Raw genomic sequence first — 15,175 nt, 5'->3', positions numbered from 1 at the left:
ACGTGCGGAATTTAAATGTACGGAATACGCGTCAATTTGGCTTCGTGCACATTTGATGTTACATTCATCACCTGGTCACGTTAAATGCTTCAATTATGAATTTTTGACAGAAACACGTCAGCGGAAATGGGTTGTTTATTGCGCATGCGTAGTGTTAGCGGCGTCGCTTTGACAACCACGTGCTCACTTATGTTTACACTTGTACGTTATGACGTAAAGGCTACGCCCCGCCCCCACGACGGGAATGGCACCCAGTCAGAGACAAGAAGGCAGAGAGAGACCAGGAAGAGAAGACGACGAAGAAAAACAACTTCACTTTCAACACAGAAAAAAAACGTGTGTCCGTTATTGGATCTAAGCGCACCACACACACACCATACACACACTATAACATCCACGCCAAGACGCATTTATGGAGAACAACGAGAAAGGTAATCCATTTCTTTTCAACGTCTTGCTCGTGCTTTGGGTTGCTGTCGAGTTTAAAAGCGAGAAAGAACGAAACTTTAGCTTCAAACAAGCGAACCAGCGATCTCGCTTTGCTCCCCAATTTTACGTTGACGCCCGAAAGTGAATAACAAGATGTTCACTTGTGGATTTAAAATGACAAGAAAATTGAACGCGGAAGTGAACGAGGAACTCTCTTGGCCCAATGAACCACACGCACACACACACAAAAAAGAGGTTTTAAAAGCCACGTGTACAGCGTGCTTATAACATACATCTATTTTAAATGTGTTTTTCTTGACTGGGTATAGAATCTTTGAGAGGTGTCGAGTGCGCATGTCAGTAAATAAAAGCAGGAAGTCAAGTGGCACAAGCATGCCAAATGTATTTTGTCATACACCTAACAGAAATGAAGTTGCCTTGCCTTACAGTGCAATGCATAATGAATATTTTGCGTTTCAGCACACAAAGTGTTGGGTAGATTATGCACGAGTACACTTTATGTGCTGTCAGTTTTAAATACAACCAATCAAATTCAGCAGGTTTTTCATGTGAGCGCTTGTGCAAGGGACCTTGCAGCCACTTTTCATAGGACAAGAGTTTGGCATGGTGGGCCAGCCACCCCGTGATTTGAGTTCTCATCAGAGGCACTCATCATGTGACACGCTATGCGGCAAAAATTACGCTAATTGATTTGATGCTGCGACCCATCAAGCCGCTCAAATGCTCGCTTGTTCTCGTTTGATAGAAGGGGACATCGGCAACAGGGTCCGATTTTCATCAAAGCGTTAACCGTGTATGTGATGAGTTAGTCTCTTTTGCATGTTTTTTCTTAACAGTGAATTGTGCCTTCATGTGGGCTGCCACGGTCGTCTGCCAGGTCTTCTCTTTGGCCGGCCGGCCGGCCGGCCACTGGGTCTTGTTCCCTCTACGTTATACGACATGACTTTCTTCACCCAGTCATTCTGGTCCTTCCTCACTACATGTCCGTCCGTACCATCGCAGTCTGCCTCTCCTCACCACATCCACTATGGCCTCCGCTCCCATCTTCTTTCTCAGCTCTGCACTGGTCTTTTCCTCACTGCTCTTAGAAAACATTTTACATATATACGTCATACATATCAAAACAAAATGGCTCTTCTGGAGGATCTTGTCATATTATTCAAGCCGCCTCTCACACACACACATTGATAATGAGAACACACAATTCCCGCCGCAAGCCCTCGGGCGTCCATCGCGACGGCCCCCGACCAAAGACAGGCCCCTGCCCGGATTAAACGCCGGCCGGGCTGTAAACTGGGACACGGCGGATTACGCTTTCGCTTGTCTCACGTGACGCATAATGGGGAGGACCAGGATGGGCGGTGCTTTCTGATGAGCGCAAAGGACGACATACGTACCCGATGCGGAAGAGTAACGCGGCGGGTCACGTGCACGCGATGGTGGCGAATACGGACGAGTACCGCTCGCCCTTCGACTTCAATGGCAGCTACCTGCGGCTGGCGCCCGCCTTCTGCGACACGCCGCCCGGCTCGCCGGCGCTCCGTAGCCAAGGTAAACGTGGGAACGCGTCCGTCTTTGGTTGGGTGAGCGCTCGCCACAGCCATCAGCTCCTTTAGGTCCAATTACGAGATGACGCCTTCAAATTCTTGTCATCCTAGTTGTCTCTTCTGGAAACTGAGTCAACCTCATCTTTGTGGAAACAGTTTGGGAGAGGTTCAATGTCTTCCGCTTGTTGTTTTCTTAGTGTCCCAAATCTTTTGCCCACACTCAGCTGGCTGTCTCTTGGTCACTTCTCCTTTTGATGGAGTGGCTATTTCTCCACGTGGAAGGCTTTTTGTATTATTGATGCGCTGCTGCTCCCATTGCCATCAAAGTGCTAGAACGCTCGGCTTCCGTTACACCGGTCGATAGATAACGCGCCGCCACGACTGCCCCATGACGGTCAAATGAGCATTTGTGGACCTTTCAGGCTCGCAGCAGCATCTGGATCCAGCGGCTGAGATGGGTCAGGAAGCGGCTGAGGTGGGTCAAGACGCGGCAGTGAGCGCGGGAGCCCCACTGCCCACCATGACGGAGGAGGAATGCCAGGAGCTGCAAGTGGAGCTGTTGAGGGTTAGCGCTGTCCTCATTTGGCGCTCCTGCTCGAGTCTCGCAATGTTCCAAGTGAGGTTGCGCCTGCAGGTGGAGGATGAGATCCTGACGCTGTCTCAGGTTCTGGCGGCAAAGGAGAGGCAGCTGGCTGACATCAAGAGGAAGCTGGGGGTGACGCCGCTGAACGAGCTCAAGCAGAACTTCACCAGAACCTGGCAGGAGGTCACCACCTCTTCGGCGTATGTCCTGCACTTCCTCTTTTCTTTGGTCCGCTGAACCGGACTGGACTGCAAGGTCACCAACCAACCAACCAACCAACAAACTCACTGACTAACCAGCCTTTTGCTGCTCTTTTCAGGTACAAGAAGACATCAGAGACGCTATCACATGCTGGCCTGAAGGCCACATCGACCTTCTCCAACATGAGTTTGGCCATCAGCCGTAAACTGGATGACGTCAGGTGAGTCACAAGCGCACGCATGCGGCAGGAGACTTTGAAAGGAAATATAACGACTGGCAGTAACCTAAACAGACAAGCAACTCATCTAATAGCTAACTAATAACAAGCATGTATGAACTGGTTGCTACATTTATTGCTGGCCTTTACTCGTCTTGAGCCGACAGCGGCTGATGGAGGGAGGCACGACGTCTGTCAATTAGCGCAATTGGTCGTCATTTATTCAAGCAAAGCTCCCGGACACTCGCTAATTGTTTCGGGCTTAATCCGACAGTCGGAACCTGCTAACGGCCCCGCTCAACACCGCCTTTCCAAGCGAGAATGCTAATCCAACCTCTCCGCTGTCATGCTTCCTCCGTGGATTATTAGCAAACTGCAAACAAGATTGGCGGGCTCCTCAACCTTGTGCAAGCGCCTGATGGGTTGTGGGCTTTTTTTTTTTTTTTTTTGTGGTGGGCCCCCCAAAATACAATGCGACATCAACACGCTCACCCTCAATCAGGCTTAACGGGTCGTAGCGGGGCGGGTGTGTACACGTGTGCCGACTGCTATTCTGAAACTGACCCCCACCCCCTCTTCTTCTTAACGCTGCCGATTAGCAAGCGCTCTTTGAAGCACTCGGCTAGCATGCCTGTCATGAGGTAAGAATAACGCCGTTGTGTCCGCCGCACATTTTAGGCAAGTTTGTCTACCAAGTTGCATCAAACTTGTCATGTCAAGTAGAAAGTTGTACACAAACTGTTTGAACTTTTTTTAACTCTTGGGACAAATTGTTGAGGATATACTAACGTACTGTATCTGCTAATGTTTTAAGCAATAACCAGTTTTGAAAGTTGTTTTTGGAAAATAATTTCAACAGAGAGTTGCAATTAGCAGTTTTGTTTCACCAAAATGTCATCATAAATAACTAATGGTACAAAATATCATTTTTTGCCATCAAAATTCCAAGTTTGCAAATGCAATGTTTATTTTACTATGGTATATTGTTTGAATAAATGTGCATGTGATTTTCTTTGACATCAAAATATCACTTACTTAGGAATTTCTTTTCCCAGGAACGCTCCCACATTCAAGTCATTTGAGGAAAAAGTGGGAACATGGAAGGTATATATTCAAAATTAAATCCTGCCCTCATTGGTAGCAATGACATGAAAGAATCTCCAAATCCTGTTTCAGAACAAGATGAGTCCGTCGGAAATGGATGGCGGCGAGCAGATGAATGTTCCTGACTCAGAGGCTCAGCACCAGGACACGCCCACCAACCTAGACGCACCCTTGCACTGACCTCCAACCTTTGACCCTCCCATATTGTCCCTCTACAAGTCTTTAAATATATTGACGACCTGACCAACCTCTTGACATCACATTTTGTGCCACGCGGCCCACTCAGTTTAACCCCCCCTCCACCCACACACACATAGCATTTTCATTTTGTAAATGTTTTGGTTGCGCGATCGGACCAAATTAAGCTCCCTGCGCAGTGAGGTCCACTTCAATTTTGAAAAGTCCATTAAGACTTTTTTTTCTAAGTATATTATCAAACCATCTGTGTCACTCCAAATCATTAAATCCATCAATCAAATTCCTCGTTCTTTATGTCAACAACGCCATGCGTGAGCTGCAGAGATCTAGGATAGAACTATATTGTAGCGTTAACAAAGTACCAGGAAAGACGTGGGTTTGGTAAACGGCTCTTTAACAAAACAAGAGTTCAACGAGGCAACAACTACTGAACTTCCAGCCACGGAGGTGGAAGAGAGCTCCATAAATAGGACCGGGCGTGCGTAAAAGCCATGTCCGAGCCCCATCCACCGTCCCCGGACAGCTACCCGGCCGAGCGCCGGCCCCCGACTTCCATCCACGGAGGTGAAAGAGAGCTTCCGTCGAGAAGGACCGGGCGTGCGTAAAAGCCATCATAGTTTTTCCAAACCTTCTGTGTCACTCCAAATCATTAAATCCTTCAAACTCTTCGTCCTCAGTGTCACTTACAAAGCCGCTAATGATGCCGGCACTACGTGGGGCCCTTCGTCATCTTGTGATCGAATCCTTTGTCCTTTATGTAAACAACCGACGTCACTTGCAGTTCAAATGACAGTAATCCCTTGCTACATCGCGGTTCGTTTAGCGCGGTTTCACTACATCATGGATTTTTGAAAATGTGTGAAATAAATCACTTATAAGTCGCTCCTGAGTAGGTCTACACATCTGCAAAGGTCAGACTGTGTGTAAAACATTTATTTTAAAATACAGCATGTACATCAAAACATTCAAGTGCCTGCCAGCAAATGGGAAAAAAAAAAAAAAAAAACATTTGCTCTTGGAACACTGACAGGTCCACGTGTTGGAGGACGCCACTCTTACGGAATTCCAACAAGTTTAAAATACACTTCAATTGGAGAAGAAAAAAATAACTTTTACTTGAGCCATTTTAGACATGCCTCTCACATCCCTTGGGTAGAGTTAGTGCTGCTGCTCTTCATCCACATCATCTGAAGTTTGTTCCTCTGCCTCACTATGACGGAAATCTTCACGTTCCTGACTGTCACCTACATCTTCTGCCACATCACGTTGCCCTTGTTCTTCATTCACTACAAGGCCCTTCAGTTCCTCCAGGTTGTCTGGTCCCTTCCCAGTCAGCCTCTAAAGCCAAAATAGCGGATTTAGTTGCGACCCCGACAAGGAAACACTCGTGAACATTCAGCAGAGCGCATCATGCGTGTCGCGTTGAGTGCATACCTTGATCATGTCGGCCATGTACTGGACATGATCGGCCAGCTTGCAAAGCTCCTCGTTGTCGCTCTTTAGCTGAACAATTTGCTCATCTTTGGCCTCTATGTCTTGGTGCAGCTGGTAGGTTAGAAAATGTGGCTCAACTTGATTTAAGAAAAAAGGACTTAAGTGTCATTCAAGCTCTGGCTTGCGTTGACAAAAAACAATCAATTAAAAAATATATACATGTACAACAACGTTTAAAAACGGCCAGAAAATAAATGGAAAATAGTCAACTTTAAATTGGGGCGGTAAAACGTAGCTACCGTATTTTTCGAACTATAAATCTTGATTTTTTTTTGTAGTTTGGGTGGGGGGGGGGGGGGGCGATTTATACTCAGGAGCAACTTGTATGTGAAATTATTCACAAATTTTCAAAATTCAAAAATCCGCAATGTAGTGAAACTGCGATAAACGAACCGCGATGTAGCAAGGGATTACTGTATTTTCCGGACTATAAGGCGCACCTAAAAACCTAAAATTTTCTCAAATGCCGACAGTGCACTTGATAGTCCGGTGCGCCTTATACGGATCAATTGATGAATTTGTTGATCCATACTGGTTGTACACAGTGCTCTGCCAAAATGTTTCAGTAGGTTTTAGTACAACTAGTAAATTACAAGGTCGCATCGCTTCCCAGCATTACGGCAACCGTGGTCAGGGGGCCTCACTGAATAGTTGTTGTACCCGTGAGGCGACTTCATTTCAAAATGGGCTGCTCCGTTCATGTTTCGAGTAAATTTACGGACCGATATGGAAGGGAAACATAGGTAAGCGTTACCAATGTGTTAGATCCAACTTAAGGCAGTTCCCATCATTTTAAAATTGTTTCCACTTTGCTGAGGCTCATGAGAGTCTGCAAGCTGACCACGACGTTCTGAAACAGAGGTTTGATTGTAAAATAAATAGATGCAGCTCACTGACAAGTGCCGCTATTTGAGAACAGTCCTGCGGGTGACCTGGAGTTTAGACTGTTGTTGCTCGTTCATGTCTGTTCTTGGTGTTTGATTTTGTCAAATAAATTTCCCCCAAAATGCAATTTATACTCCGGAGTGACTTGTATATGTTTGTTTTCCACTTTATCGTGCATTTTATGGCCAGTTTTAGTCTGAAAAATACGGTAAATAATCCCACCCTGAAACGGAATTATTCCTCTATAAGTGTGCATGTAATTCCTCGGTAGTTCCTCGGCTCCACTGGCCAACTAAACATCAGCACCTTTACTCACCTTCTCATTCTCCTGTAGAACATCAAACAAAGCTTTGCGACGCTCTTCTGCCATTTCCTTCCAGTAAGCAGGAGGAGGCGTTTCTACAAAAACAACCAAGAGTTAGCTCAGGCAGAGCTAATATTAGTCGATAAAATGTCATCTTGCCTTTGATCATAAGATCATAGGCATCATCATTCAAAACAGAAACATCTTCAGTCTGTGTGGACTTCACTTCCACCTTCACCCTTTTCAAGCCTCTGCTTTGCTGGTCAAGCCACTGTTTGCGCTTGGGGATCGCACCCTTTGCCGCCTGGAACCACAGAAAAGCCCAAAATCATTTTTCCTCTTAAAGAAAGAAAGAAAAAAAGAAAGAAAGAAAAAAAAAAAAAAAAACTTCAAACTAAATTTAATTAAAAAAACACAACAACAACAACAAAAAAGGTCACCTGAGTCGACTTTCCCAAATCACTGTTGACTGACAGGGGCTGGAGGACTTGCAACTTCGTCCTGGAAGAACTCATCGAGGACTTAGGCGCTTGCGAGAAGAAGCTCTGAAAGAGCAATGTCACGTGAAATATGACAAAGATGACTAGTTCATTTATACAAACTGTCATTTTAAACCTATTCCAATGGGGGTGAGAATAACTTCAGTTGTTATTTAGAAAACTAACTATTACCTTCCTGAATTTTTTTATTTGAAGTCCAATTATTGAAAAAAAGCCAATGAATGTTTGATTTGAGGCCTAACATGGCAACCTTTAAGTCGGTTATTTAATATACCGTATTTCCCGCACCATAATCAATTGTGGGGTCTATTTTGTATTTAATCCAAACATGGGGCGCACCTCATCATAGGTCGCATGCATGCCATGACTTACAGTAAACAAACCAAAAAAAGTGACATGAGCAAGACCGCGAGTTTGGTTCGACTTGATTCTGCGTGTACTCTACTGCACTCACATGAATGTTACCGTATTTTCATGACCATAAGGCGTACGTAAAAGCCTTTAATTTTCTCAAAAATGAAGGTGCACCTTTTGTGCAGAGCAAAAAAAAAAGGGTGAAGTTGTTTTGTGTGGCTTCATTAATATACAGGCGTAATATGAAGACCCGATGAACCAATCAGAGGACATAAGGACTTATGTTTTAAGTATGTAGATCGGGATTGAAAAAAATAATAATCAGAAGACTAGACGTAACACGTAGAGGAGTACGTGCCTTTGCCGCCATTGGTAAATAAATAAATACTATAGTTTGTGCAAATCTGTAAAGTTGTTGACAGAGACGTAACATACAGGCAGGCACCCGATGAACTCATCAGAGGACATGACGTTTTACGTCGATCGGGGCGGTAAACCAATCAGACGACTGGATGTACGTACGTCCCTCTGCCGCCGCCATTGGTAAATAACTACTATTCTTTGAGCAAAGTACGTACAATACCTCCGCCACCCACCATTGATAAAGAAAGAAATACTACAGTTTCTGCAAATCTGTAAAGTTGTTTAGTGTGGCTTCTGCTACACAGAGACATCATTTAAAAAAAGAATGTCTAGCTTTTTTTCCTCACCTTGACGCCCACTTTTGTGTTCTCATTGTTCTTAGCTTGGCCATGTCTCACTGTGGCACCGAAACTCATCTTGCAGTCCTTAAATCCGCCGTGAAAGTGACACTGCGGATTTAAAAAGGAGAATCAAACACATGTCGGAAGGAAGCATGGTATCCTAGCAAAGGCAGCGCCAACTAAAACCAACCGTCTAGCAAGACGTTCTGCTAACAAACGGTAAGTTACAACTAGCCACTGAATAGTACTGTAAATATGATTTCAATTGAGTCACGTAATTGTCAACTTACCGTTAACGGCCGCAAAAGTTCACAGAGTACGGAAAGACTCGCGCCACTGGTTTAAGTAGGCTCGTGGGGGGTCACGTGACAAACTCGCGCACTATTGGCCTCGCCCTGTCGTTCTACGTCACGCACGTCACGTTATGTGCGTGACGCGTCAAACAAACGTCACGTGTTTGTCCGTCAGCCATTTTGGAGAAGCTTTCCGCCACAAGGAGGTCTTCGCGAAGCTTGGTTTTTTTTTTTCGTGGCCGTCATTAATCCGACTGAAAAAGGGCGACTACCGAGTGTGTGCGAGAAAAACAAAACCGCTGGACGTGAAATAATGGGCCCGCCGCCGGGAGACAGACCGCGCCGCACGTCGACTGAAAGAACGGGGGACTTCAGCTGGACCGTCGATTTATCTTGACATGGCATGCGGCAGCATATAGTGCAACGACGAACGGACGGAGGAAAAGATCCACAAGCTCTTAAAAGACGCGACACAAGACGTGGGGTTATTTTAGTTTACCGATTAAAATAAGCAATCCCTACCGAGTTGTTGACGTCGCGATCTTAACTTGACTAGGGAGACGAAATGTCGAGCTCACGCGCTAGCTGCCTGTTAGCTTTTTAGCATCGCGCAATACTGGCGAGGACATGTAAAGAAAGATGACCGAGTCGTAATCGAGAAGCTTTCCCCTTCCTGAAAATAAGAAAAAGTAACTCGGGGCCCGTTAGGAGATAAAATGTAGCTTTGATCGCTGTTTAGTCAACGGTTAGCCTGCTAGCTCGATTTAGCTAGAGTGCTAAAAATACACCATGAGCACCAGCAGCACGAGGACTAGTAGGAGCAAGTAGGCCCCAAGCCAAAAGGCGGCGAGCAAAATGTCAGACAGCCTTCGTCGTCTTGTTCCTCTTCCATGTGTGCCAACGTCTCCCTGCCACGCTCGTCCGTATTTCCGCTCCAGTACACTCAGCCATGGATGAGGCACTTTGAACCTACCCCGAATCTTAGCCCATAGTCCTCCATTTCACCTAGCGCCGCTATGGGGCTCTAGTCTAGGAAGTAATAGTTCGAATAACCAGCCACATTTTTGCTCTTGTTTTATTTTCAATTCTGCAGAGAAAACCTATAGGCAGCTGTCTTAAAATGATGGATTTATGAAGAACCAACAAGGTGATGTAGTCTTAGCGACGTGCCAGAAACCTTGCCCCCCTCCCTCAAAACCCACAGGAAAATCACTTGATATGGTGTTTGGTTAGAAGACTCGTTTCAGTTTTTAGTCCTGGCGTGGCAAGTGCACAGGCACGGTTAGCGTTCCATCAACTAGAAGTGCAACCCTAAAAGTTAGTCGAATCAAAAAGCAGACACCATCGCAACTGACCATGGGGGATCCAACCACGCGACGAAACCAAACCAGAAATCGTCTCCGCGCCCAACTGCGGAAGAAACGGGAATCCTTGGCTGATCAGTTCGATTTCAAGATTTACATTGCCTTTGTTTTTAAGGACAAGGTTGTTGTGCAGACCGACGGAAACGGACCAAATGTTTGATGAGCATCACCTCACACGCTCATTTGGCTGTCTCGGCAGAAAAAGAAGTCTGCGCTCTTCGAGGTTGCCGAAGTGGTTCCGGTGATGACCAACAACTATGAGGAGGACATCCTGCGAGGCGTGCGGGATTCTCGCTACTCGCTGGAGAGTTCCATAGAGCTCCTACACAAGGATGTGGTGCAGCTCCACGCCCCTCGATACCAGTCCATGCGAAGGGTAGGCTCTCGCGTGACGCCGCTTTGGAATCCGTCAAAGGACGCCTTACCGCTTGACCATTAGCTGTTCCATTTTTGTCTTATTGTCTAAACGAGACAATGTCAAACTGCTGTGGTGGAATGAATACGTGCCTTAATGACGGTATTTTCTCTACGTCAGGATGTAATTGGCTGCACGCAGGAGATGGACTTCATCCTTTGGCCGCGCAACGACATTGACAAGATCGTCTGTCTGCTTTTCTCCAGGTGGAAGGGAGCCGACGAGGAGCCCTTCAGGCCCATTCAGGTCAGAACCGGTGGCGGGAAAATAACATCCATTTCAAGCGTTGAATTTGGATCCAGCTTGTCATGTCAGCATCGTCATTGTTTCAGGCCAAGTTTGAGTTTCAGCACGGCGACTACGAGAAGCAGTGCTTGCACGCGCTCGCTCGCAAGGACAAAGCCGGAATGATCATGAACAACCCCGCGCAGTCGGTCTTTCTCTTCATGGATAGACACCACCTACAGGTCAGACTCAGCTACTAGCGTCAACAGTGCGATGGAACTTGTTGTTTCACGAGCGCGACATTTTTGCAGACGGTTCAGAGCAAGGAGATGGTGCTGAAGCTGTGCAGCCTGTGCTTGCACCTCCCCCAGGACCAGCTGACCTGCTGGGGCGTGGGCGACGTCGAGGACCACCTCAGACCTTACATGCCTGACTAGGCTTCTTCCCAAGGGGGGAAACGCCCTGAAAAAAAAAAAAAAACCCCTCAACCTCTCAATCCTCCATCCCTCTGTCCTGTCTTCAGGAGCCATTTTGACCCCTTTCTCCCCCTCCTCTCTCCCCCTCTCATTCCCATTCAGCCATCTATTTTGTTTTGCGGCAACCTGCACGAACATTGATTTGGAGCGATGGGTCGCTGCGGCAATCGCAGCGCCGGGCAGGAACTCTTCTTTTACGTTGGAAGAGAAACACGGACATGACGTTTAACCCTTGCTGTCACAGGAAAAGGTGTTTTATTTGTCGTTCCCAGAAAAATCAACTTTGAGGTGTAACACAATTGTAATATCGCAAACAATATGACGTCCAATCATATGTGCCGATGGCTTCTTTTCTAGACTGGAGATTTCACTTTTGGGCGGGAGGGATTGTGTTATGCTGGAATCACTACTGATGTCTGATTTGGGATACACGCTCTTTCAATGATGAGAATAACAATGCAGCTAACTAAAGCAAACTAACATTTTTCTGTTTTGATTTGATCAAATTGCTTCTCAATTGTTTTTTCATGTTCATGACAAGTGTGTCCTGTTAAAAGTTTGAGGCTTTTTTTCCTTTTTGTTATGTTGATCAATACTGCTGAGCATATATCAATACAAATTGTCAATTCAAAATGGTCTCTTTATTGTATTACTGACTTTATTTGCAACTTGCAGCCTGTCATGCAAAAATCTCAAAGGATCCATAAAATAAATGAGTCTTTGTATGACTATTGGAGAATTGACATGACAAATTCTAACAATTTAAGACCAAATGAAAGTGTAATCAAAGGCACCTTTTTAAAAAGGTAAAAAAATCAAACTTGGCAAAAATATGATGGAGTAACAACAAAACTGACAATGAATATGAAACATTTGAAGCTGTTTGAATGATTTTGGAGAATAAAATAGTTTTGCAATTTGAAGTTTTCATACAAAAATTAAGGCAGCATGATATAAGGTCACACTTGTTTGACATGTTACCTCCCTCCCCTGCATGTGTTTAGCTGCCGCCGCCGCCGAGGTGTTTGGTGTGCCGTCCCTGCGCGATCAACTTTCCTGTGGCCTTGCTGGTCAAGTCCACCGTAGAGAACACCAAAGTTCGTCCCTCCTTCAGCACCTGAGCCGTGATCAGCACGTCCTCGCCCAGCTTGGCTGCGTTCATGTACCTGCACAATTAGACAAGGAAAGATCAGAAGCTTTCATGACGAACGGAGAAAAAAAAAAAAATGCAACATTTTAGATGTGTCAAGAAGCAACTGACGTGATATTCATGTCAACGCTGACTCCGGGCGCTCCTCTGTCGCTGTACATGATAGCCATGGTGGAGATGACGTCCACCAGGGTGGCCGTGAGGCCGCCGTGCAGCGTCCCGAAGCCGTTGGTGTGTTCCTCGGCCACTTGCATCTCGCACACCACCTTGCCCGGCGACGCCGAGACCACTTCTACCTGGACACAACGTACAAACTCGACTCAAATGACTCCATTGTTGTTGAAACGGCTAAATAAATACTCACCTTGTTTAGGACCCGGTCAAAGCCTGGCTTGTTTTTCATAACCCGCATTATTTGTTGGATTGTTTTTAAAGACGCCGATGCCATTCCAATAACAACACCTTAACTTGCAATGTCAAACTAAATCCGGAAGGGTTTTTTTTTTTCTTCCGGTGCGAAACATGACTAGGAAGTAAGGCAAATGAAATGATCAAATATCAAATATTATAAACGACCATAATTAAGCGTTGCAAAATCATGAACCCCATAAGATAATATCAAACGCATCCATCCATCTGAAATGATTGACTTTCGAAGCTTTAGTACTTCTGACATTCGTGCACGGAAACAAAAAGTCAAAGCACCCGGAAATGTTAAACAACGGGACACGGGCTCGCTAACGTCAACAAGAAGGCAAATTGTGTTCTTTTGTCTTCATTTCCGCTTCCAAAGTCTCTTTGTAAAATGCATTTTAGAAGCGCTTAGTTTCGTTTTTGACAGTATGGCTTCCATGTCCGACGCCGGGGATGAAGAAGAGAGGCGAAGTCAACTATGCGAGGAGTTTGCCGGGGTAACGAGCACTGACAACATGGTGGCGCAGTGCTACCTGGCGGAGAACGACTGGGACATGGAGGTAGGTACACATTTGGATTTGCCCAAATGTCTACTTAGTCAATATGAATGCGTGGACGCCCGCCCGCCCGCCCTCTCTTCGCTCCTTGTCCAGAGAGCGTTGAAGCGGTTCTTCGATGCTGACATGGAGAAAGTGTTTGAGGAGTCGCTTTCACACCAGGAGCCTCCAAGCAAGAGCCAAAATATGGAGGCGGCAAAAGCTCCTGCAGCAGTAAGGTCAATATTGCACAACTGTCAAGGAGTAACGAAATATCGATGAGCAGCTGCTACTATATGTGACGAGCTCCTCTCTCTCTCTCTCTCTCTCTGTCTGTCTTACCACGTGATTCCCGTTGAATGAATTGCAGCAGTCAACTCCCCAAGTCCATCGACAGCGGCTCAGGACTGACGCTCATCTCGTGGAACGTGGACGGTCTGGACATGGAGAACCTGGCGGAGCGTGCCAGAGGCTTGTGCTCCTACTTGGTGTTGTAAGACCGACCCCTTTATCATCACCTTTTTTGTTGCCATATATTAAAAAAAAAAAAATGTCCTCCACTCCCACGTAGATACACTCCTGATGTGGTGTTCCTGCAGGAGCTCATTCCGCCTTACGTAGAGTATTTGAAGAAACGCGCTGTCAGCTACTTGATTATCGAAGGTGAAATGCTTCGTGGGAATGGTCATGTTTTGGTTAAGTTAGCCCACTCTTGTTGGCTTGTTTTTGAGCAGGCGGCGAGGGCGGCTACTTTACCGGCATGATGCTGAAGAAGACTAGTGTCCAGTTGCTGGAAAGCCAAATCGTGCCTTACCCCAACACTCGGATGGGAAGGAATCTGCTCGTGGCGCAGGTACACCAAAACATGACAGAAATATTCAAAGTTTCTCATAAATGAACAACTTTGGGCCAAAATGCCATCAGGTGACGTCGAGGGGTGCAAAGGTACGGCTAATGACGTCCCACCTGGAGAGCTGCAAGGAGCATTCGCTGGAGCGGATGAAGCAGCTGCGCGAGGTGACTCTGCAAATGCGGGAGGCGCCCGACGATGTCAGCGTGCTGTTTGCTGGCGACACCAACCTGCGTGACGCCGAGGTGGCCAAGGTGGGCCTGCCCGCTGACGTGTGTGACGTTTGGGAGCGCCTGGGGCGCCAGGAGCATTGCCGCTACACGTGGGACACCCGTGCCAACTCCAACAAGGGCCTGCCCTACACCGCCCGCTGTCGCTTCGACCGCGTGCTCTTGCGTCCGGCCGCCCGCCCTGGAGCCATCCGCCTGGATCCCAACCATATGGTCCTGGTGGGCTTGGAGAAGCTATCCTGTGGCCGCTTCACCAGCGACCACTGGGGCATCTACTGCAGCTTCAGCACCACCGTCAACCACACATCTTAAGGGCGGCAGTGCCTTTGTTTCAGACGCTCTTTCCTCACGTTGTCACCTGATGAGAAATATTTGGACTAATACACGTGACGACAAATTTTTAGGTTTTTTGTCCAACATGGAAAACGTAGCATTGGCGTGCGGCCACCAGAGGGCGACACTGCATCAAATTGTTTAATGGTTACACAATGCTTTTTTTTTACTGATTAAATTCTATTATTCACGAAAACCTTAAATCCTTTGTTTTGTGTGAAAACCTTTGAAATTCACCCCTTTTGACAAAATAAACCCTTATTAGTTGAGCAGGTTTTTTTTTCTTTTAGAACTACTCAAATTAAAAATCTTGTACGTTTTTTTCTTAAGTTTAGTCATTTTCTGGGT

At 46.3% G+C, this 15,175-nt stretch overlaps 5 protein-coding genes across 7 annotated transcripts; 3 read left to right on the top strand and 2 right to left on the bottom strand.

Annotated features, from left to right (window-relative positions):
- The first annotated feature begins 231 nt into the window (after window positions 1-231).
- Window positions 232-5,409, top strand: tpd52 (tumor protein D52). 2 transcript variants are annotated; one of them, XM_085901272.1, is made up of 7 exons: window positions 232-431; window positions 2,420-2,562; window positions 2,632-2,780; window positions 2,900-3,001; window positions 3,598-3,639; window positions 4,054-4,102; window positions 4,175-5,409. In XM_085901272.1, exons 1-7 carry the CDS (start codon window positions 413-415, stop codon window positions 4,280-4,282), a joined length of 612 nt encoding a protein of 203 aa, XP_085757398.1. In that variant the 5' UTR covers window positions 232-412; the 3' UTR covers window positions 4,283-5,409. The 2 variants fall into 2 exon arrangements, with proteins under 2 accessions (XP_085757398.1, XP_085757399.1); XM_085901273.1 differs by lacking the exon at window positions 232-431 and adding an exon at window positions 462-2,001.
- Window positions 5,184-8,960, bottom strand: gmnn (geminin DNA replication inhibitor). The gene is made up of 7 exons (XM_085901270.1): window positions 8,832-8,960; window positions 8,548-8,649; window positions 7,424-7,528; window positions 7,143-7,287; window positions 6,996-7,078; window positions 5,735-5,845; window positions 5,184-5,638 (listed from the first exon to the last, which is right to left on the bottom strand). The coding sequence occupies exons 2-7, from the start codon at window positions 8,614-8,616 to the stop codon at window positions 5,459-5,461; spliced, it is 693 nt and encodes a 230-aa protein (XP_085757396.1). The 5' UTR covers window positions 8,617-8,649; window positions 8,832-8,960; the 3' UTR covers window positions 5,184-5,458.
- Window positions 8,961-8,989: 29 nt separating this feature from the next.
- On the top strand, window positions 8,990-11,679 carry c20h6orf62 (chromosome 20 C6orf62 homolog). The gene is made up of 5 exons (XM_085901271.1): window positions 8,990-10,319; window positions 10,398-10,574; window positions 10,734-10,859; window positions 10,946-11,080; window positions 11,150-11,679. The coding sequence occupies exons 1-5, from the start codon at window positions 10,191-10,193 to the stop codon at window positions 11,273-11,275; spliced, it is 693 nt and encodes a 230-aa protein (XP_085757397.1). The 5' UTR covers window positions 8,990-10,190; the 3' UTR covers window positions 11,276-11,679.
- Window positions 11,680-11,933: 254 nt separating this feature from the next.
- On the bottom strand, window positions 11,934-13,518 carry acot13 (acyl-CoA thioesterase 13). The gene is made up of 3 exons (XM_085901274.1): window positions 12,829-13,518; window positions 12,576-12,760; window positions 11,934-12,480 (listed from the first exon to the last, which is right to left on the bottom strand). The coding sequence occupies exons 1-3, from the start codon at window positions 12,910-12,912 to the stop codon at window positions 12,315-12,317; spliced, it is 435 nt and encodes a 144-aa protein (XP_085757400.1). The 5' UTR covers window positions 12,913-13,518; the 3' UTR covers window positions 11,934-12,314.
- Window positions 12,995-15,023, top strand: tdp2b (tyrosyl-DNA phosphodiesterase 2b). Of its 2 annotated transcripts, none has more exons than XM_085901269.1 (6): window positions 12,995-13,438; window positions 13,532-13,653; window positions 13,788-13,907; window positions 13,986-14,077; window positions 14,149-14,267; window positions 14,339-15,023. In XM_085901269.1, the coding sequence occupies exons 1-6, from the start codon at window positions 13,106-13,108 to the stop codon at window positions 14,804-14,806; spliced, it is 1,254 nt and encodes a 417-aa protein (XP_085757395.1). In that variant the 5' UTR covers window positions 12,995-13,105; the 3' UTR covers window positions 14,807-15,023. The 2 variants fall into 2 exon arrangements, with proteins under 2 accessions (XP_085757395.1, XP_085757394.1); XM_085901268.1 differs by having other exon boundaries at window positions 12,998-13,438; window positions 13,785-13,907.
- Window positions 15,024-15,175: the final 152 nt, after the last annotated feature.

The sequence above is a fragment of the Syngnathus leptorhynchus genome, chromosome 20, assembly GCF_054491065.1.
Source record: "Syngnathus leptorhynchus isolate UIUO chromosome 20, UIUO_Slep, whole genome shotgun sequence".
Taxonomy (NCBI): domain Eukaryota; kingdom Metazoa; phylum Chordata; class Actinopteri; order Syngnathiformes; family Syngnathidae; genus Syngnathus; species Syngnathus leptorhynchus.
Note: the sequence above shows the minus strand (reverse complement) of the source record. Positions and strands in the feature narration are given on the sequence as shown.